This window comes from Syngnathus floridae, chromosome 4 (genome assembly GCF_059516105.1).
Source record: "Syngnathus floridae isolate MCC-2025c chromosome 4, RoL_Sflo_1.0, whole genome shotgun sequence".
Classification (NCBI taxonomy): Eukaryota; Metazoa; Chordata; class Actinopteri; order Syngnathiformes; family Syngnathidae; genus Syngnathus; species Syngnathus floridae.
In genome coordinates this window covers 10929268-10950497 of record NC_142416.1, presented here as the reverse complement: position 1 = coordinate 10950497, position 21230 = coordinate 10929268, and the positions used below count along the sequence as shown (strand labels likewise).

General features: G+C 41.4%; 2 protein-coding genes across 4 annotated transcripts; one reads left to right on the top strand and one right to left on the bottom strand.

Moving 5' to 3' along the window:
* Positions 1 to 139: 139 nt before the first annotated feature.
* Positions 140 to 8236, top strand: LOC148399051 (RING finger protein 122). Its single transcript, XM_088372810.1, has 6 exons — positions 140 to 1280; positions 2785 to 2938; positions 4116 to 4158; positions 4478 to 4519; positions 6319 to 6401; positions 7394 to 8236. Exons 1-6 carry the CDS (start codon positions 1256 to 1258, stop codon positions 7512 to 7514), a joined length of 468 nt encoding a protein of 155 aa, XP_088228936.1. The 5' UTR covers positions 140 to 1255; the 3' UTR covers positions 7515 to 8236.
* On the bottom strand, positions 6674 to 21189 carry pdcd11 (programmed cell death 11). Of its 3 annotated transcripts, XM_088372803.1 has the most exons (37): positions 21113 to 21189; positions 20595 to 20712; positions 20314 to 20460; positions 19476 to 19640; positions 19175 to 19336; positions 18976 to 19096; positions 18703 to 18878; positions 18443 to 18550; positions 18039 to 18251; positions 17825 to 17949; positions 17689 to 17749; positions 17415 to 17561; positions 17066 to 17317; positions 16543 to 16668; positions 16065 to 16259; positions 15755 to 15925; positions 15431 to 15644; positions 15114 to 15266; positions 14539 to 14651; positions 13775 to 14277; positions 13613 to 13675; positions 13408 to 13504; positions 13230 to 13319; positions 12850 to 12952; positions 12596 to 12773; positions 12403 to 12459; positions 12197 to 12319; positions 11956 to 12078; positions 10970 to 11138; positions 10619 to 10852; positions 10396 to 10536; positions 10072 to 10322; positions 9533 to 9701; positions 9243 to 9396; positions 8821 to 8986; positions 8474 to 8689; positions 6674 to 7493 (listed from the first exon to the last, which is right to left on the bottom strand). In XM_088372803.1, the coding sequence occupies exons 2-36, from the start codon at positions 20691 to 20693 to the stop codon at positions 8515 to 8517; spliced, it is 5544 nt and encodes a 1847-aa protein (XP_088228929.1). In that variant the 5' UTR covers positions 20694 to 20712; positions 21113 to 21189; the 3' UTR covers positions 6674 to 7493; positions 8474 to 8514. The 3 variants fall into 3 exon arrangements, with proteins under 3 accessions (XP_088228929.1, XP_088228928.1, XP_088228930.1); XM_088372802.1 differs by having other exon boundaries at positions 6674 to 8689; XM_088372804.1 differs by having other exon boundaries at positions 6674 to 8689; positions 21031 to 21164.
* Positions 21190 to 21230: the final 41 nt, after the last annotated feature.

The window sequence follows — 21230 nt, the reverse complement described above, 5'->3', positions numbered from 1 at the left end:
ACAGACAGGACACATCAGCATGCTTGCAGGCGTCCCATTTGTCAGCGTCTGGCTCATTCTGCCTTCCTTCTGCCTGCAGATTGGAGGAGAAATGCAGAGGGAGGGCTGAGGCCGAGCAGAGTTGCGAGGCAAAACGGATGGTCACATGAGCACAGATCTGTTTACAAACCCAAGGCAGAGCAGAGCAGAGCGGAGCAGGAGACGTCGGAAGGCAGACTGCAGGCTTACTTTTAAAAGCGTTATGGACTGAAAGAGAAAGAGGAGAAGCGTGTCATGACAAAGCCAGATGGAGGTGCGAGAGACTGACTGAGACAGATACGCTCTTCGCTGACACACACCGCCTTTGTCCATTTTTGTCTTCTTCTGAAGGAGCAGATGGTTGGAGGAAGAGGATCCCCAGCTCCATACAAACACACAAAACCACACATGCACTGAGTGAGGAAAAAAAAACCACTCAGCAGCAATAAGGGCAATGCCAGCTTCAGGACTACTCTGCTGTGGAGCTCTCCTCACTTTGTTTGGCCTTTGAGGGGTGCACATCTTGTGGAATACCCTCTGCAACATCAGTGGAGTGGAGGAGGAGACGGCAGAGGACATGAGAGGGGGGAGAATGAAAGCCGCCAAAATCCTCTGTTAAAAAAGCAGCTTTGGAGGGGCAAGACAAAGCAGACTAAAGCCAGATTATTACCTTCATTGATCGACGACTGTCATTGTGATCGGCGGATGACATTGGAGACAATCCTGCAGCCAAGAAAAACACAAGTCAGAGAGGGTCTTTGTCTGCTTTGAGTGTAAACAATGACTGCGCTGTTGATGATGTTATGACTGCGCATGATTCACATTTTGACGGCAACTTGCGAAATAGCCCACGGTATGAGGCAAGTGACAGTCCAAACGACACAACAAGATTTCTTTGTTTTCTCCGATGACATCATTCATACTGGCATCCAGGAGCACATCAGGATTTTAAACACGGTCCAAACTCTTGTCCCAAATATTCCAATCTTAACACCAAGTGCTTAATCCAGATTTGGGAATGCACAGACTGCTGAGCCAACAAAACCACACCTCTCAAGGATTTATGGAAATCTGAGCAAATCTGAAAAACTTAAGGCTTGTATTTGGAGGAGCTCGGCACACAGTGACTGATCCCAGGCTCCAACCACGAGTCCAAGAGTTTGGCCTCCATTCAAGCTCAGCCTTCTTCTTCTTAAAGGGTCTGAATTTATTGCTGCTGGCCCAGGAATCAAATTTCATGCAACCATTCCAATGGTGTAACGGTAAGTGAGTGCATTTCTCTGCCATCTGTTTAATACTAAAGTCTAGGCCCACCATGTATTTTGGTGGACTTACGGCTTGTAACTAGCTTCATAGTTTACTGGCTCTGTGTGATGGATTCAACAAACCTCAAAGGCTTTAGTCTTGTGTGTGACAAAGAGCACTCAAAATAAGGTGCATTCAAGTTCATGTTCACTTCAGTCATACAGCTATGGCAGCTTTATTTATTTATTATTATTATCATCATTATTATTATTTTTTATTATTATACTACCTCAGTCTATGTGAATGTTTTGTGCCTGGTTTAGTGATGTACACAATGGTTTGTGGGGCACCTATCAAATGCTATATCCATCCATCCATCCATCCATCCATCCATCCATCCATCCATCCATCCATCCATCCATCCATCCATCCATCCATCCATCCATCCATCCATCCATCCATCCATCCATCCATCCATCCTAATACAAAATTGGCACCCACATTAAGACAATGTTGTGTCCTCACATGACACACAAGGTAAATAATAATGGAGGAGTTTGGAAATAATCAAATAACTTTGGTTTGGACCGGGATGGTCCTTTTTTTTTCAAATTCAGCATTACTAACCCTCACACGATGTTCTAGGTCAATGATCGTAAACACATTTTTAAAAAATAGTCTTCCTAAGAAGTGTGGAAGTTGGTTAAGATGCAGAGTGGGGACAACCCCTTATTTCATTCCATTTTTAGTTCCTGTATGGCCTGGTCTCCATTTTGCCCAAGCAGTCTATCTCTCATTAAGTTTCCCTGCCCCACCCCCTTCTTTCAAATCCCCCAACCTCCAGCTCTGTCAAATTATCATACCTCCCACACAGTGCAAGCTGTACCCATTCATTGACTCTGAAGAGAGACACATGGACATTTAGAGGCTGGCAAAGAGCCTGCTTGCTGCAAATTAATAGGGTCACATGTGGCTAGTGGAAGTGAGTCTTCCGCTGCTTTTGTTTTTTCAAATGGCCCTTCGGTCACGACTTCATTCTCGTTTTAAATATACTCCCCTACTCATACTTCCCATGCAACACACACGTTTCTTTTCAAACAAACACAGCCATACACTGCACTACACAACTCCTCAACCCCCAAGTGGTGTCCCACATGCACACACTTTTCTCGACTACTCTATTGAGTCTAGGGAACAGATGGTGGTGTGTCGGTCTCCGTTGGCTGTGTTTGTCTACTTCACAGCCAATTAACGGGTAGCCCAACGAGGGTTAGGGTTGCCACCAATGTGCCTCAGCCACATCTCCATGGATACATTTGCATCACCAAGTTTTTCTGGCAAACAGGAAAAGAACTCCACTTATGAGATGGCAGACACTCAGAGAGGCTTTACAGTAAACTAATTTAATATTCCAAAGTCTCTCTGAGTTTTCAGTTCCAGATATCCCTGCAATGGCCTGAATTTGATTTGATTTCAATAAATTTACAGGTCACAAGCGTGATGATCTCTTTTTTTTTGCAGGATGCCTGTGCGGTTTGAATTCTCTTAGCTCTGAACACGACTGCAGCATGACATCTGACATGTATCACCTGCCACTCAATGTGTACGTCATTGTGCTGGGCATCGGCCTCTTCGTCTTCATGCTCAGTCTCATCTTCTGCTGCTACCTTTTCCGGTAGGTACGAGGGATGAGGGCAGAGTTGGGCCGAGCCTGTTCTGTATACCGGGAAAGGAATCGGAGAAGGGAATATCTAAGCGAGGACTTGAGACAGCAGTGCAGTCTCGCCCCATAGCCACATATTTATAGTATGTAGTCCTATTGTGAACATTTTTTACTATACTTTATCCTTTAATTAGAGTATTTTTTTCATTCAAAAATATCACAAAACCATCCCTAACATCAAATGTGACAGAATTTGAACCTCTGGAACAACAACAAAAATATTTTAACACCCTTACTGTCCAATCGCTAAAATAGGAAATATATGTGGTGTGTTGGTTTTGGTCTCTGGTGTTAAATTATTAATCATCTTGAGCATACATTGTACATGCAATATAAATAATAGTTAATGAATGATAAAATACGGGAAGATACTTGATTCCTAACGTCACAATGCATTCACACACACTAAATGTACTAAGTAAACTTAATGGAACACATAAGAAAAGGAAACTCTGGTGTGTACTGCTTGAACATTCGAGGAGTCTTCAATTTCACAGTCCCGTGTGAGAGAGTGATGTCAGGTATGTGCCGTGTCACGTTTTCAGCACATCGACGACGCATGTGTCCATCCCATGCCACTTATAAAGCAATTAGGGAGGGAGGGAGAGATGAGTGTTTTCATGCAGTCTTTATTTTGAATCGTCAGCTGAAAAAAAAAAACTGCGCGCTGTGCTCTTAATAATGTAATCAAGCTACAATTACTCGTTAAAAAAAAACATGGACTGAAGCAAGGCTGCGGGAAGTCCCCAAATTTGATCATTCTTTACATCTTCACATTGAAATGGCCCGTGGCACTAAAAATGGGCGTCTGCCTTTATTTAGGAAAAAATGTGAACGTGCGTCATGGATATAGCATGATCATTTTGAAATGATGGAAATTCAGATGAACTGTTCTGAAAACAAATTTCTATATCTTGGCAGATCTATCTTCATAACAAGTGACATTTCCCCCAAATAGACCTAACCTGACTCAACTCAGAAAGCATCTTCATCTGACACATTTGCCCCAGTGCCAATAGAAATTTCTAAAGGCCGCTTTTATGCTGAAAGTCTTGACCTATGGAAATTCTTACCCCAGTAGTTTTCTGTGTGGCATTTAAGTGTACATTTTGTCTTGTTTCTGTCGCAGGTTGAAACAACAAGGGACGAGGGATCAGTTCAGCTACAACGAGGTATGCCACTCACTGCACGTGTAACAGCACACTCTGAGGCAGCCTCTAAATCCTACCACAGCATGTCAGCCTCTTTTTTCATTCAGCCGAGCAACATAACACCACCCTCCAGAAGAGTCCATCAGGGTCCACTCAATGCGACAATTCTGAAGCTAATTTTAGACTAGCTTTTCTATGCGTCAAACTGAAGAGTAATATGAGGTCATTCAGTTCAGGATAAATGCCTCATCTGAAGAAGTTATATCTATATATATGATAGTGCTGACATCCGAGTACGTACACTGTATGTTCATTCTTCCATACTCATTTTTCGCTGTAGGTGGTGCTGAAGGGAGCAAGCAAGAAACTCAGCCTGCTTGGAGTAAGTCATTTTGTTTTGTGCAGCTTTTATGTACAGTGATCCCTCGCTACTTCGCGTTTCATTTATCGCGGTTTCACTACATCGTGGATTTTTTCCCCCCAAATTTAAGCTACGAGGGATTACTGTACATGTGATTTACATCTTCTGCATTGCGACATATTTTCAACCCGACCTTTTTAAACACATTTGAATACTCTAAAATATCAGTCGCTACGAGCAGTTGTACAAACAGTCGATCGTTCTAATATTTGCAGCGGACGTTTGACCTCGACGTATGTAGTGACCTTCACATGAAGAACGGCAGTTTCATGACATTGAGCAACGTAAAGCTTGTCTCGGTCATGGGGTTAGCACATTAGCAGATACGTTTGAAGCTAAATAATGTTGTGCCCAACCTCGTTTAACGAAACACAACCAACTTTGTTACTGTGCGGGTATTGATACGCCTCAGAGCTTTTTAGTCTCAGTTTGAAGCGATAGAGTTCGTTATGTAGTTAGACGTGACTGTAACTTGTTGCAGGATGCTAGACTAGCAGGAAGCGAGATTGAAATGTTTTCTTTTATAAGCTGCAACAACTGGCATTCACACATTGTTAAAGTCTGTAAATGTAATGGAAAGTTAAGTTGCACCGACGGTTCCAACAAAAGTAAAACGCTATACCGGAAATTCCTCCCACTTTTCATGCAAAGGATCATGGGGGTGTAGAAATAATGTGGATAGTAAATAATTCAACCACCACCAGAGTGAGAGAAATATAAATGTTTGTTTTTCAGGAAATGGTGGAAAATAGTTACACTTTGAAATCCACCTTTTCTGATATTTTTGTCTGGTGGCTTGCTGTGAGATATTTTAAATATGGAATTTGTGCCTTGGCTCAAAGCACTGGTGTCAAACTCAAGACCCGGGGGCCAGATACATCATTTTATGTGGCCCGCGATGACAAATTATGCATCAAATTCATGTGTCATTACTAGAATTGCAAATTGTCTTCACTTTTAATAATATCTTTGTTTTTTTTTTTAAATATTTGACCAGTTTTTACTCGTCTGATTTGAAAATGAGTTGTCAGTTTGTTTTGTAGCTTTTACTGTATATACAGTAATATGAGGTGCTCATACATTTATTTGGGTTGACAGTCATAATGGCCCTCTGAAAGAAGCTATGACTACAATGCAGCTCGCAAAAGAAATGAGTTTGACACCCGTGGCTCAAAGGTTGGCAAGGACTGCATAAAATGCAGCCCATGTTTCTGCCTGATTTAATAAGCCAGGTTGAGCTATTTATAGTCTAACATACTGAAGGAGTTCAATCCTCACGTCATTAACATGCAACACACATTTATTGGCCATGTCCTCGAAATCTCTTTCGTCTATGATAAGTGCTTCCCGATCTTCCAGTGGCCGAATTTAGTATTGCTAAGAATAACTGTGCTTATTATAGACGCATCATACAGTAGGAGCTACATTTCTCTGTCTGCTGTCTTATAAATGACTTCTTGTAAAGTTATCAAAGGTAGATGGAAGGGGAAGTTCAGTTTTTGAGAATCCAAAATAGACACAGCTAGGTTAAGATTCAAGATTTTTATTTAATTGTTTTATTTATTAATTTTATTTAAGAACAATTAATAAACAACACCTGGTTTTATGCGCTGAAACATGGGTACATTGAACATCTGGCAATTTACAAGTCTTTTCTTTTTATTGTTTGGGTGATTGACAAAATCTAGGCCTGTCATGAATTACACAAACACAATGACACAAAATATGGCCTCATCTCATTGTTATTCTGTTTTTGGCAGCAAACCTGCGCCGTGTGTCTGGAAGAATTCAGGACCAGAGATGAACTGGGAGTGTGCCCGTGCTCACATGCATTTCACAAGAAGTGAGTGTCTGGAAACAAACAACACTAATACTTGTGGAATTTAAAACTGTGTTAAAGTTGATTGTGTTAATATAAATCCAGTAGAAATTGCAAGGAAAAACTATAATCATCCTTAGAAATAGCAGATCTTTTAGATTTTAAAGTGTACCTAAAAACGCAAAAAGTGTATTCTCATAATGCAGAAATACAGAATGGGGGGGGAAAGGTTTGTTAGGAAACGAAGTACCACAAAATAAGATAAATGCTATTAGCCAGTTAACCTTTGACTCTAGCTATGTACGAAAGAATGTGAGTGACAATAACAAGAGCCAGGGCCAAAGTGGGAAGTATTCTCAGCCCGGGAGTTCCATGGCACAAACCAGCACTCTTTTAGTCCAGTGCTTTAATTAACGTGGATCATTTTGCCCATAATTAAGATGCATTTGCATTTAAATTGCAAATACAGCCATGGGAAAAAAAAATAAGAGAGCACACTTGTTTAATCAACTTTCAGTTCATTATGAATGCTGAGTACAACTAAAGGTGCGTTTGTTTGGACTTCAATCAACTAAAAACAGCACCTAAAATATGAATTCAAGAGCTGATCGAGACATTTCCCAAAACGTTTTGCTTGATAATGACTGAAATTAGATCATAAGTTCTCATATAGGTAAAACAGACATTTTCAGCATTCCATGTTTTCTTTTGTCGATTACTCACCTGACACACTTTCAGTGGCACCAGTCATAATAGACATTGAACAAGAAGTTCAAGAAATCACGGTGGTCTCAATGTTTCCCGTGGCTCTGTATTATTTTAAAGAAACATCTGGGCCTAGATAATATTATATCTATAATTGATTTTTTATCATTTCTTCTTTATTCATGGGGGCAGACAAGGCACCAATAGCCACCTACAAGCTCCATCAAGGCCTTTTTCATTTTGTGTGTACTGTTCAAAATGAATATAGTTCTTCCTCAGCCCTATTCTAAAAACAGTTTCCACGCTTTCAGGTGCCTGCTCAAGTGGCTGGAGATCCGCAGCGTGTGCCCAATGTGCAACAAACCCATCTTGCGGCTCCACACAGATGCCCCACAGGGTGCTGAAGGACCTATGGAGCCAGAGGAGGTGTGAGCTTGGAACAGATGAAACCAGACTTCTCTTAGAAAAGAAAACCCAAAAACATCCATTTAAAATACGACGAGAGATGATCATCTCGCAGGCAACGACGTTTATGATCCCAAGTGGCTGTGTTGCCGCTGACCTTTGAGCAATATTCTTAGGTGGGAATTGGATGTTGACGGAAGCAAACTTGATTTGGTAGGGTCAGGAGATAGGGAGAGGATGTATAAATAAGACATTTTCATTACATTGGTCCTCGCTTAGCTTCCATATTGCACTGCTCAGCAACAGCCCGACTGGAGAGGAGCCACCAGAACTGTAGCACTGCTGGGCTGGACGCAACATAGCTACAGAAGCAGGACTGAGCAGGAGCAGTACTGATACCTCTACCATCTCAGGGGTGTTACCAATCCAGCCAGCACAAACCACGTCAGTCACACAGTAACCCACATGCATCTTACAATCAATACTGCCACTGTGTACGGTAGGAGAAATAATCAAGCAGTCAAGCGGTAGCCACGCCCACAGGATGACATCACAACTTCTGGATGACATCACGACCAGCATAAAGGATTTAAGTAGGCAGTTTTTTTTTTTCTGATTGTGTACCAGGAACTTTCCTTTTAAAAGAGGGTAGACAACTAGCGTGTATGTATTGTATGTAAATGTGTCCCAATATATATTGTTATTTTGTATTTGTTGCTTTTAAATAAAATGTCATGTAATGTATTGTATTGATAGTATATTTATTGAGTCATGGCAATGCTCTACATGATTTACTACGCATTAAAAGAAAAACTCATCCAGAGAATGGAATCAAATAAGTCAGTTAAATTCCGAATTCTGGTTGATCCAATTAGATTTATAGAGGAATACATACACTGTATAAAAGTTGTCTTCAAGTTTCAAGAAACCATTTCGACAGTAAAAAAGTCAACTCTTAATTAAGAATCTGTTTGCATTTTGTAACTGCAAGCACGGAGTCCACACGCAAATATACAATCTGCAAGATTCACGAGCTGGCAGCTACACTGCCTTTGCCTTCCACAAACTCCACAGCCTTTTCTTTGACAGCCTGGATGCTTTGTGGTGTGCCGTGCTTCTTCTCGTACTCCATGTAGCGTTTGAAGAAGAACTTGATTTTCTTCACAGACACACTTAGATGGATCACACGATCAAAGAGGGCCCTGTGTGATAAATTAGAAGAAGATGATTATAAACATGCAATAAGCTTTCTTAACTTGTTCAGAAATCAAGAAAAGAACTGATTGAAATGTTTAGCTAGCTCAAAAACAAGTCAAACAAAACTTGGCCTTACCTGACTTCCTTCTGTGATCCATGTTTGACCATGAGGTCGATGAAAACAGACCAGAGATCTGTGCGTTTCGGGTAGCTTGTCAGGACTTTGTCAAACATTGCAAAACCCTTTTCCGTGTTTCCGTAACGAAACTCTAGTTGAGCAAACTTGGCGATGACATCCACACCTGGGGACAAATCACAATGTTTATAAATTGGTCTAGATAGCTGGAGCGGGGAAAAACAGTCAAAATAGGCATACCTACGCAATCTAATAAAAACGACATAATAAGCTGTATAAATATGAAGACTGAGAAAAGTACTAATTAAACAAGATTTTATTATTGTGGCTGTAGTTTGCATTAGTGTAGTAATACACTGCACGTTTTTCTGCCTTTGGTACCAAACACATGAAAAGACCACAGAGCATTGTGATATACTCACTTTCTTTGGATGGTAGACTTTTAAGCGCCCTTTGCAGGAGAGCACCGGCAGCATCACTCTGGCCTTGTTGAAGCAGGAAGGCACCATAGCTGAGCCACACCGCTTTGTCTTGACGAAAACGCTTCACCATTAACTTATACAAGTTCTCTGCCTCCTGAACAAAATATGGCGAGACACAGACAATGTTTAGCTCATGCAACAAAAATCTTTTCACTTACTTGTCTTGTTTTATTGAATTGCTGTTAGTTCCGACATATTTGTTGTCCAAATTATTAGCAGGTAATTAATACCTTGATCTTGTCAGATTTGGTGTAGATGTCTGCCAGCTGCTGATAGACGGGCATGGGCTCACAGAACTGGAGGGCTCGCTCAAAAACTTTCTTGAGGCTATCCTGGGTGCCGTATAAATTTTCCAAGTTGAGCAAGGCCACCCATACATTCAGCTTCTCTTGCTCCTCTCTGGAGATAAAAACAGTACTTTTAAAATCGAAAAACAACCACTGAAAATTGACTTGTACTGTACATCTTCACACCTGAATCCAGACATAGCTAGTTTTTGTTTTAATTAAAAGCCCAAAAATGTTAATTTCTGACAAAGACACTAACAACAAAGGCAACGACAAGCATAGGGAAGTTGTAAACTTCGACTGAGTCAAGTAGAGTTAAAGAGGCAACAAAAGGAGGTTATGTACAGTGGTGAATATGAATACAAGCTGAAATACAAAATTACATACGACAGCGTCCCATATAAATGCAAGCAATGAAATTTATTTTCTTTCCATTGCCAATGGGGGAAAAAAAGGTCTTTATCGGCAAGATTTAATCTTACCTGAAAGAAATGGTTTTAAGCGCCCTCTCTGCCACAGCTCGCGCCTGCTCGATCTGGGTGGCCTGCAGGTGGTGAGCCATGTACTGAAGCCAGAGAATGGAACTGTTGGGAGAGGCCAAGAGTAGACGCTCAAACGCTCCCGCATCCTGGGGCCTGAGCTGAGGGTCCATCAACTCGATCTCCCGTTGCGTCAAGGCTTTCTCCGCCAACCTTTTCTCCAGCGCCAGCTCACGTCGAGTTTTCTTCTGAGACTGACGGGGAAAGAAGTCGTGAGACAAACGGTAGGAGTCGCAACAGCAAACACAACGGAAACAGTTGGCGTACCTTGCTGCTTTCATCTTGGTCCTCTTCATCACTTGAGTCTGCATGCTTGTTTGCTGTGGCAGGCTTCAATGAGCTCAAGCCAAGATCCCAAGAGAACTCTGCTGCAACCTGCAATCTGATAGGACCTGAGGAACTTGAGACCTGACGAGACATTTAGTTATGAGTGCATGCATGCATGATTAAATGGGACTGAAATAAAAACAATGTGGATGCTTTCCCTTACATTCACAGCAGCAGATTGGGTGTCTTTGTCTTCCTGATCCTCTTCCTCTCGAAAGTACACCTCAACCCCACTGTCATTGTCTATAAGGTTTGTTGTTTTCTCCGTCTTCTTCGTCTTCTTCGTCTTCTCCGTCTTCTTCGTCTTCTCCGTCTTCTCCGTCTTCTCCGTTTTCTCCGTCTTCTCCGTTTTCTCCGTCTTCTCCTTCTTCTTCGGGGCTTCCGACTCATTTTTGGTCTGGTAATGTAAAAAAGGTTAAGGTAGCCGAGTTTGCATGACAGTTTTTGTTAACGGAAAAAACAAAAGATAAATGCCCAGACTCTATACTGAACTCTTTTCCAACTACTTTGTTACCTCTTCACTTTCTGACAGTGGGCGTTTCTTTTTCCTTTCAAGGTTGTACTTGTTCTTATCCTCTCCCTGGAGACGTAGCGGCAGATGGAGGGATTCCGGAAGGATGTCTGGCTTCCCAGTGTCCATAGTGAGCAGGGACAGGTCAACTAACTTTTCCTTTCTGTCAATGCTGAAGTACAAGAACAGAGAGGGCTGCAGTGTTACATCTTGCACAAGCCAGTGTGCACAAAGAGCCAAACTAAGGCAATATGTTTGCTGGAGCAATTCTCACAGTCCCATCAAACCCAATTTATTGTCATTTCACTATCTGCTACAAGAAACACTCACTGCAAATGCATGTGATAAATTTAGCCATTTTGTTTTTATACCGCTTATTCTCAATACGATTATCATGAGCGAGAGGCGATAAAAGATGACTGACTGGGTAATAGGTGTGGTGCACCTTGGACTGGTCGCCAGCCAGTCATAGCACACATATCTGAGTATTCATCATCACATTCACACCTAAATATAATCTAGAATCTTCCTTCAATAAACCCAACGTGCATGTTTTTGGAGTCCACATAAGAATGGGGACAAAATGCAAACACCAAACAAAACAACTGGAGCAATAACTGACAAGTCTTCTACTTTTGGTCACAGGACGATAAACCATTTTAAATTAAAAAGAAAAACTTTTCAATAGGTCGAGGTGAAAGTTTCTAATCCTCCACTGGCATCAACACAATCAGGTAACAGAGATTTTAGGTGCCAGTCTGAGCTGTACGGTTCTTGGTTGCTGTTTTTGTAAAATACATTTTTCCCAAAAATGAGACTTATACTACAGAGCGACGTGCTATGTCTTCGTGATTTTTTTACTCTTAACAATTATAGTCGGAAAAATACGATAACTACATGACATGTATAAATGCAAATGTTCCATTTGGATTAAGTGTCAGAGGTTTTATTGGCAAATGAACTGTCGCAGTGTTTATGTTGCGGTTTACCTGACGATTTTTGTGGTGAGCAGGGTGCTGGGTGGCAGATGATTACAGAGGATCTTATGGCTGTTAACAAAGTACTTGGAGGACCGCTGAAGCTCGGCTCTCCCAATAATGTTGTTTGACAACCTTGGAAGAAGTAAAAAGACATCATTCACTTCGGTTCTTCAGTGAACCATGACACGACGTTTCTCATGCTAGTCCTGGAGTCGTCGGTGCAAATATATTCACAAACACGGTTGATTACCTTAGAAAGACCCCTTGCTCGCTGATAGACTTGACATAGCCTCTAATTAACTGGCCTTCTTGTAGATTGTCTATGGATAAAATCTCTGAGTCTTTTGCTGGCTTGGCCTGTTGTGGGTTCAACCTTGAGAAGAGGAACATCAACAGCAGCACTAAAGTTACAAGTTCCAGACCAGCATTTTCGAGTGTATCTGTCAGATATCATACCTTGATGGTCGAAGCGATAACTGCCACTTGCCATTTTCACTGCCCAGAAGGTAACACCTGAGATAAAAGGATAGTGCTGACTGAGTAATGAAATCACTAAACTTGTGTATCTCAAACACCATCTTGCAGCAAAACACACAGAGTGGGGAAACAACATTGTTTCGTATTGTAGTTGGTTGTTGCATTCACTGACCTCAGCAGCTGATCCTTGCTAAATGCAGCCAACGGGTTGGGCTTATATGCATCAGCGAGGTCAGTGATGGCCACAGTTCCTGTGCAACCAAATGGGAGTTTGACCACAAGGCCGAGGTGTGGAGGTATACTTGTCACCATTCCCCAAGTGATACCGCCTGCCTCTAGTTCATAAATGCCTACAAAACAAACAGCAGTTCTTCAGCCTTTATTCATCATACAGCATGTCAGATTGATTAATCGGGTGCATCCTACCTGTGAGTGACAGTGACAGTCGTTGAGGCTTGAGACTCACTTTGACCACTTTAGCCTCAACAGCCTGGCCAAGCTTGTACATTTTTTCAAGGCGACTGGAATCCTCAAATATGACAAATGAAGCAATATTAGGGCAGAGTCCTCATGCATAGTTTTTGTCACATTTCCTTTATATAGCATCACAAATTATCTCTTCATAATAGAACACTTGGTTTCATTTTATGATTTTCCTTTCAATGACTGGACGTATTATCTATCAAGTGGAACTTTCAAAACTGGGAGAATATGTTTAAGGCTTTCAGCACCACCTGCTGCTAAAGCATGCACTTGACAGCATGTAAATGCACGTTCCATTGCACAATAGTGTTAGGATAACTTACTTTCAGATCAGTAATCATAGCCAGCAGTTCCACTGTCCCCGAAACAAAAGGACCAGAGGTGACCTCCAAACTCTTGCTCTCTTGATGAAACTGCAGACAATCGCAAACCCATTCACAGATCTCATCTCAGCTTTGCAGTAAGAGTATATGTTTGATGCAAAACTGTAACCTAGCCCACCTTTGAAACAAAACAGGTAATTTCCTGTCCAACCTTGAGACTACGCAAGTTCTCTTCAGCTGTATACGACTCGACCTCCAATTTACCATCCAGTTTGCTATTTGTGTTGTGGCAAAATGTGAAAGACAGGAACGGCAAATACAAAATAAAATGTACATTCGAACAATTATGCTGCTTTCCAATGAGTAATGAATCAGTTACTTACCTGGGTATTAGTGTGAGCTCAGGGCAGGTGTATTTTAATCTTGGATGGGAAATGGGTAATAATCTAAAGAAAACAAACAACAGATTATTTAAAGTTCCGAAAAGAGACTTCGAAAAAAATAAATAAATAAATAATGAGGAAGACAACATAAGCAGCAGTCACCCGGTACTGTTGACCTCTCGTCCTCCAATGACCCTGCCGGTGACCTCACTGCCCACTTTGACCGAAGACGTGGGGAAGGATCCTGGCGACACTTCTGCAGCCTCCATCACCTGAGACACATGCACATAGCCCGTGCTTCCATCCTTGAGTGCAACCTGAATGCTGGTAGGCTTTATTGTCCGTATTTTGCCCTGCAAAATTTCTCCAACTTGGTAACCAGTGTCAGCGTTCATCTGGTTTGAAACTGGTTTGCCCAGTCCTTTGGTTCGGGATCGCTTCCATGACAATAGAGGGAGCCCTTGCAGTTGCTCGCAGCTGGGTTGGACAACCTCAACGTCTAAAATCATTCCTTCTAACAGCTTCTCCGACGCTGTTAGGTTGACCTCATTGAAGTGGCTCTGTGTTTGAATAAAAGTCAGCTGAGCAGTGTCGTCCACTGAGATGATGGCTAGGTCTTTGTCAATGTGCTGCAAAATTGCAGAGTGCTTGCTCCCTTCTGTCAGCTGTAAATACAAGGGTGGGTACACACAAACAGTGATTATGACATGTCCACATCAAAACATAATGCTTGTCTTAATACATATGTATTATTTCCTCATCGTCATCGATGGTCTGAAACCAATTCATCTTTGTTTTAGAAAACAAACTGCCTCCAGTGTGCAAGGCAGTACAGTCTTCTGGAATACAGAAAACTGAAAATACACCCAGACTTTGTTTTTCAATACAGGATAACAGGTAAATTAATGTAAGACAAAGTAATTTACCATTTTCTTTTTGGTAACCAACTTGGAAAGGAGGGAGACATGAACAGTAGTGGCCCGGATGTCAACATAAAGGACAACTGCAGTAACCTTCTGTCCTGGGCTCAACTGTATGCCTGTAAGAAAGCAAGAGAATATAAAAATGTACATGATCTTACCTTTTCTTCAGTATTCAATATTTTAAATCATTTTATTTTGAAATACAAGAATTGAAAACATGAAGCATCTTCACCTCGCCACTGTGCTGATGTTTTGATTTCATTAAATGATGTGTGATTGACTTATTATGTGAAGCAGCCGTGTCACTTGTTTGCATGGCATGCTATGAATGGTCTTCCTCATATTTAATTTTACTGTTTTTTTTCTTGGTTTATTAATGTGCTCAGAAATGCACTTTGCACTCCCATCCATCCATCCATCCAACCACCCATCCATCCAACCACCTATCCATCCATCCACCCAATCCATTCCATCCATCCCCTAATCTATATACTATACAGTATTTTGTCTGAAGCTTGGCAAGAAGGATTTAGCACAGGATACCGATTCTCGACTTGACTTAGATCATGAAAACATACCCATCACATGGTGCTTGTTGGCCTGTATGGTGGCACCGACCAACTCATCTGACTTGAAGCTGGCGCCTTTGTCATCCTTCTCTGTGTCAAAAACCAACTTCAGCCTCTGGCCAACAGACAGAGCAGCTAGCTGCTGATAAGGCTCCTTGGCTTCTGAGGAACGAATGTTTTGATATTTAAAACAGACTTGAAATTAATTAGCAGATCAAAATAACAGAACAGAAGTTAATAAAGGTTTATTTGCTTTCAAAATGAAAGGTCAGCCCTTGATTTGTCTTACATGGCTTTGTCAAGTTTATCGAGACAAAACGTCCCACCTTTTGTTGCAATCATTTCGGTCACAGCTCGTCTCTCTTGCACAGCGTGAATCAGTCTGGTCAGGGCAGATCCCTCTGGCATAGTGACCTCAGAAATTTGCAGTGTGACCAGGAATCGCTTCTTCTCCTCACACAAATTAGTCACCTTAGCAATTACTGTCTGGCCCAGTTGGAAGGTGGTCGCTATATTATCAATGAACTTATCAGAAATGGCCTAGAAGTGAGCAGACAGGAAAATGAATCAGTTGGCACAAAAGAGATGGTCGTTGAAGAGAGAAAAAGAAAACGCCAAACATTTACTGCTGATGACAACGCATCACTCACAGACTTTGGTGCTAGGCCAACAAGACCGTAGGGGAACTCAACAAAGACACCATAGGCAATGATGTTCTTGACCCAGCCAATCATCTGCATTCCAACTGTGATCTCTGAGAAATCCTTAGGAGCCTCTCCTTCCTCCAGTGACCAGATCACCATTGGCTTCTTGGTGACAATCTAAGAGGGAAACTTAAGGAAAACAAAGACAATTTCTGGCACACTAAAAAAGGCCAGGAAAAGAAATCAGCACAATCTACAAAAATATAAATCAAAGTCAAGATGAGAGTATTCTTAATTCCAATAATAACTAGGATACAATTTGTTTCGTGTTCTGCTGAAAGCAGACGAGGTCTGAAACGATGTCTCCCTCTTGCAGGGTCTCCCGCAGCAAAGAGCAGTTAGACACGTGATCCGAGAGGTGCAAGGTGGGTAGGAGGGCACGGACATCATCGGGAAGAATGGACACTTCCAGACTACTGATTGACTTCTTAAGCACTTTGGCCTCCAGCCTCTGCAACAGAGACATTGGGCAAAAACTATTGAGCAGGAAGTAGCACTGTTACTATCCATTACTTCGGTAACTGATTTGATTTCTAATTTTACCATATTTATTTGACTGATTAACCACATTCCTCCTTTACGGCGCAAATAGCATCTAAATCCAACATTGCAATAGTGTAGAACTGCAGTATATATGCAAATGTAGTAAAAACCTATTCAGTTTTATTTGAAGTAATTCAGAGTTAGACTGATAAATTGCTACATCTCGAGTAGCTATTTTGTCTTGAACATACCTTCCCCACTTCACGGTGAAATTGGGCGTTTCCTGTTTCTTCTGTCTCCCGCTCCATCGTACGCTTAAGGGAGAGAATTAACTTTTCTTTCGCTGGATCACACTGTAGTACCCTCGTCTTCAACACCTTTCAAAAAGGAGACATAAGCATTTTTTTCATCAATATAAAACAGTCAACAACACTCATCCTGCTGGGCTGAGAGAGGCTTTCATTTGATTGACAACACTTTACTCAGCAGGCACTGTTTGCAGCAGCTGGCTACTTCTTTTTACTAGCGGAAGCAGAGCTCAGAATGTGAAAAACAAGCGAGTGGCCATGGCTTAGAACTAACGAATGCATTTTATTGCACGGAAGGAAACAGCAATTTTCCCGGAAAACTAAGTTATTTGGATATCTATTGAAATATTTGCACCGTCAGTTTTTCATATGTCTCCTTAAATCAAAAGAAAAAAGATAATGTATTTGCTTGCTGAAATGTAGCAGGATAGCAGCTCATGTGTAGAGTCGGAGCTTAAGATCTTACCTGACCAACATAGAAGACTTCCTCAGGGTTGAGGATTACTTCAGAGCTGAGTTCTTTGGCTGGGACCAGGCCCTTTATATTGTTGTAGAACCGAACGATGCAGCCAAAGTTTTTGACACTGACAATGTAACCGTGAGACACTCGTCCAGGACGAGCGTCACTGTAGCTAAGGAATAAGGGCAGGGAGCTGGTTATGAGGGTCTTCTTTCGGGTCAAAAACAGCTTTTGGCTGTTTACGTCCACTGACAGCACCTGAGGACAGAAAGAGCAGAAACAAAACAAAGAGGTTTTGAAAGATGATCCGATTAACAGGAGGTGTTCTTGATTTTTATTTGAAAGATGGACTGACCCGACATTTGATTTTCATGCCCTCTGCGTACACCTTCTCGGGGTTCTTTAAGACAATGTCTGATAGGTGGTTATGAGGCACCAGTCCACGAATACGGTTCGACACGTGCACCACCATACCATGATTCAGCATAACAGAGACTTTGCCCTTTGGGAGAGAGACATGGAAGACTTGGTTTAGACAAAACAAAACAAAAATCAACCCGTGCATACTTTTTAGGATTCCTACATTTTGTATTTCATCATTCTGTCATTTCTGGAGTCTAAGCACCTACCTCTACAATCTGACCAGGCTTTAGATCATGGTATCGGAAGAAGGGTTTTTCTATCACAGTCCTGAAAATCAATTGAAATCAGTTGGACACTGACTGTTAAGAAGGCAAGATGCAGAAGACAAAAACTTTCACATACCTGCGTAGAGTAGCATAGTGAATTTGCTCCATGGGGCTGAAGTCAACTATCCTGCAAGTATGTTTAGGTTTGGCCAGTATTTTGTTCACATTAGATGGGTCCTTGTACTCCTTCAGATTGTTCCTCTATCAAGACAAACAACAAATTACATGAGGCAACCTCAGATGAGCTTTTTCCAGGCCAAATATGCATTTGAATCATTCATGCTACTCACATGTACAAATGCGACAGTTTTATCAGGGAGTTCCAAAAAACCTCCGGACATGTGGTGCATTGAGATTATTTTGCAGTCCTGCACCACCTCTCCGATGCGATCGCCACAAGCAGGGATGGTATTGATTCGGGATTCAGGCTGAACTAGGTAGCCACGCAAGGTTAATCCTACCAAACGGGTGGATGGCTCCATGTACAGCACACGGGCCAGAACCTACACGAATGATGCAAAAATACACAACAACAAATATAGACACTTTAATTTAACCTAATTTGACAACAACACTAAAAGGATGCCACTAGGTGAGATAACAGTGGGAGTTTCTCAGAGAAATAAAAATTGCTTGGTCGCAAAAAGTATTAGTATTTTTGTGTATTAGATTTGATCACAAATAAAACCATCACCTTGCTTCCCTCGCTGTAACTGTCAACCGTCTCTTGCTCCATGTGAAGGATGTCTACCTGACCACTGAAGGAGGACAGGAAGCCCAAGAGAAGTCCGTGTTTGGTCACCTGCAACACAGGCTTGATTTTAGCATTGTCAAGAGTTAATGTGGCATCATAAGTTGTCGTGAAATTGTGTATACAGCCAGTGCGTACATTGGGGTGTAATTTGAACAGAATTTTGACAGCATAGAGTAAGAAGGCATGAGAACTACCCCTACCTCTTTGACTGTTGCTTTAACAAGAAGTCCCGGAAGAAGATTAGTCAAGGTCCATCCTTGTTTGGATTCAGCAAGAGCTTGGCGAACAACCGAGGGGTTGGCGGCGAGTTGCAGCAAACGTCCATCGTTCTTCACTTCTTTTATTTGACAAGTTATATACTGGCCCACTTTGAGCTCTGAAAAGGCAAGGGAAAAAATATAGTCATTCTGGTGATTTTATAAAAAGGCTTGCAAGAGAAAGAGAGAGAATAAAACAATTCAGATTTGCGATACCGTTGTTACTGTTCTGTTTATCTGTGTCAGCTTTCTTGGGAAGGAAGGCTTTGGTTCCCTTGATACCAACATCAATTATGCAGCCGTGATCTTCAAGACTCTCAACACATCCACTCAACACCTGAGACAACAAACGGTGACAATTGTTGAGTGGTGAGGAAAGAATTTTGTGGTTAAGAGGTGCTGACTTCTGACTCACCATGCCAACTTTCATAGAATTTGACGTGAGCGCCTTGTTGACGAGCTTTGGATTGATGGAGAGCTGGATGCTTGCCGCACCTCCTTTGGTGGTCTCCAATTTAGCAACCACACATCTCACCACCATGCCCGGATGGAAGAGGTGTGGCAAAGCACAAATGTCCTGTCAAAAATAAAAAACACAACAGCAGGTCAGACTATGTCACTTAAACCATAGAGCAGATTCCAACTGTGCATTTTCTGCACAGGATTTTACGTTGTTGGAAAAGCTAAACTGGTCACAAGAAAAACTGAACACCCACCTCAACGTCGATTGAATTCAGTTGCTCAGTGAGCAGCTTGGTGTACGAGTCAGAGATGTTCTTGATGCTGAGAAAGCCTTGCAGACCACAAGGTAGACCGATGGTCACCTCAAAGTCTGAAACATCTTTCACGCAGCCCAGCATTAACGTGCCTTCCTTTAGATGCTGTGAAGAAATAACACATTTTTAAATATATTTTCATTATGGTGAAACCATATAATCATCACTAGGGATGAAACAGTATGCCCAAAATAACTGTACCCTGGTTTTGAGTTGTTCTTTGGGGCAATACAGTGAAAGACCAAAATGAAAAATGAACAGCATATGCTTCCATTTTTTTCTTCCTCAAAGATAAATACAACAGATTTTCTTCTTTCAAGAAAATTGAAGATACAAATGTGCAAAGATGACCAGCCTTAATATAATGAAATGAAAACAATACCAGCATTACTTTTACTCCAAATGAGGAGTTAGAAATTGCTTTTTAAATGTCATTGGAAATTGGGGTGAGCTGAACTGTATATATTTACAGAGAAGGTGTGCTGCAAGAACATGAAACAGTTACATTTCGTGGCCCCAAGATAATATGTTCTGTGTGAGAAACTTTAATATTCGTACCATCATATTAAATCACCCCTGCATTTTTTTATGGCTACTCTTCAGAAACAGTGGCAATATTTCAAGGGCCACATAAATGACTTAAAGGTTCTAATTGGGCCGCAGGCATTCAGTTGGACACCTGTGAGCTATATTAGCAAATTCTCTAGAATTCCTTATAATTTTTTAATACATATTTCCTTATTGTAATGAGTGTGGCTTTCCTTAATTGTGTCTTTACCTTGGAATGTAGTATTTCCACACACTTTGCTGCTGCATTGAGCTTCAGGTCATCTTCATTCGTCCCAACAGTCTTTTGCTTCTTGACTTTCTTGTTGGCATCTTTGGACACCACCTTCCTTTTCTTAGGCTCTGCTTTTTCATTGGACTGCAGTAAAGAAACAAACTACTTTGAGAATAGGAAAACGGTAAAGAATCAGCTTGAAATGTGAGAGTACAGAGGTTTTTGAGTATTTTGCACAGCATGCCCAATCTGGATAGAAGAAAGGAGATCAGCCATACCTTGAAAAGGTTATCCACCTCAACCGGCAAGGCTGTTTTACTTTCACTAGCCTTCCCAAGTGTCCCACCTCGAGGGAAATCATCCTCCACTGATGCCATGTCTTGTTTTTACAGGTTTCTACAAAACAAATTGAGCACAGCATAATGAAATTTGCAACTCATAACCTGGTTGATTGGTGTCTCTTTTTTCCGTTTAAAATGAGAATGCAATTGCATGTGCGAGATACAAATGTGAACAATTGAAATAACACAGGATGTAAACAATGGCCGTTACGATAATAACGGGTTTATTACAATGAATGGGGTACTTGTAAACACTTCTACGGGTTTGATCACACTACGAAGCTGAAAGGTCTGACGAATGGTCTACACGTGGAAAACATAAACGAGTACTATATTGAACATTTGAAGTGAACAGAGTACCTAACATCTTTACCCGAGAATTTAACTGTCTTCCTGAATGTGGTCACGAGAAGATTGCTTAAAGTAAAGAGCCTTTGAAAGATTTAAAAACTCACATGCTGTTCGGCACGCCATTACCACGACCCGGAAGAAGATTTTAATTGGGCGGATCATAGCGTGGCGAATCACAAACACGTACAAGTTGTTGACATTTCATTTGGCCATTCAGTGATC

What these genes read in the sequence shown, in the direction of transcription:
- pdcd11 (XM_088372802.1), bottom strand. Translation starts at nt 20,693, where the DNA reads ATGGCATCAGTGGAGGATGATTTCCCTCGAGGTGGGACACTTGGGAAG. An exon ending in GCATGAAAATCAAATGTCGG is followed by an intron (nt 17,318 to 17,414) that starts GTCAGTCCATCT and finishes TTCTGTCCTCAG; the next exon opens with GTGCTGTCAGTGGACGTAAA. An exon ending in AAGTCTTCTATGTTGGTCAG is followed by an intron (nt 16,669 to 17,065) that starts GTAAGATCTTAA and finishes CCTTTTTGAAAG; the next exon opens with GTGTTGAAGACGAGGGTACT.
- LOC148399051 (XM_088372810.1), top strand. Translation starts at nt 1,256, where the DNA reads ATGCAACCATTCCAATGGTGTAACG. An exon ending in AGAAACTCAGCCTGCTTGGA is followed by an intron (nt 4,520 to 6,318) that starts GTAAGTCATTTT and finishes TGTTTTTGGCAG; the next exon opens with CAAACCTGCGCCGTGTGTCT. An exon ending in TCACATGCATTTCACAAGAA is followed by an intron (nt 6,402 to 7,393) that starts GTGAGTGTCTGG and finishes CCACGCTTTCAG; the next exon opens with GTGCCTGCTCAAGTGGCTGG.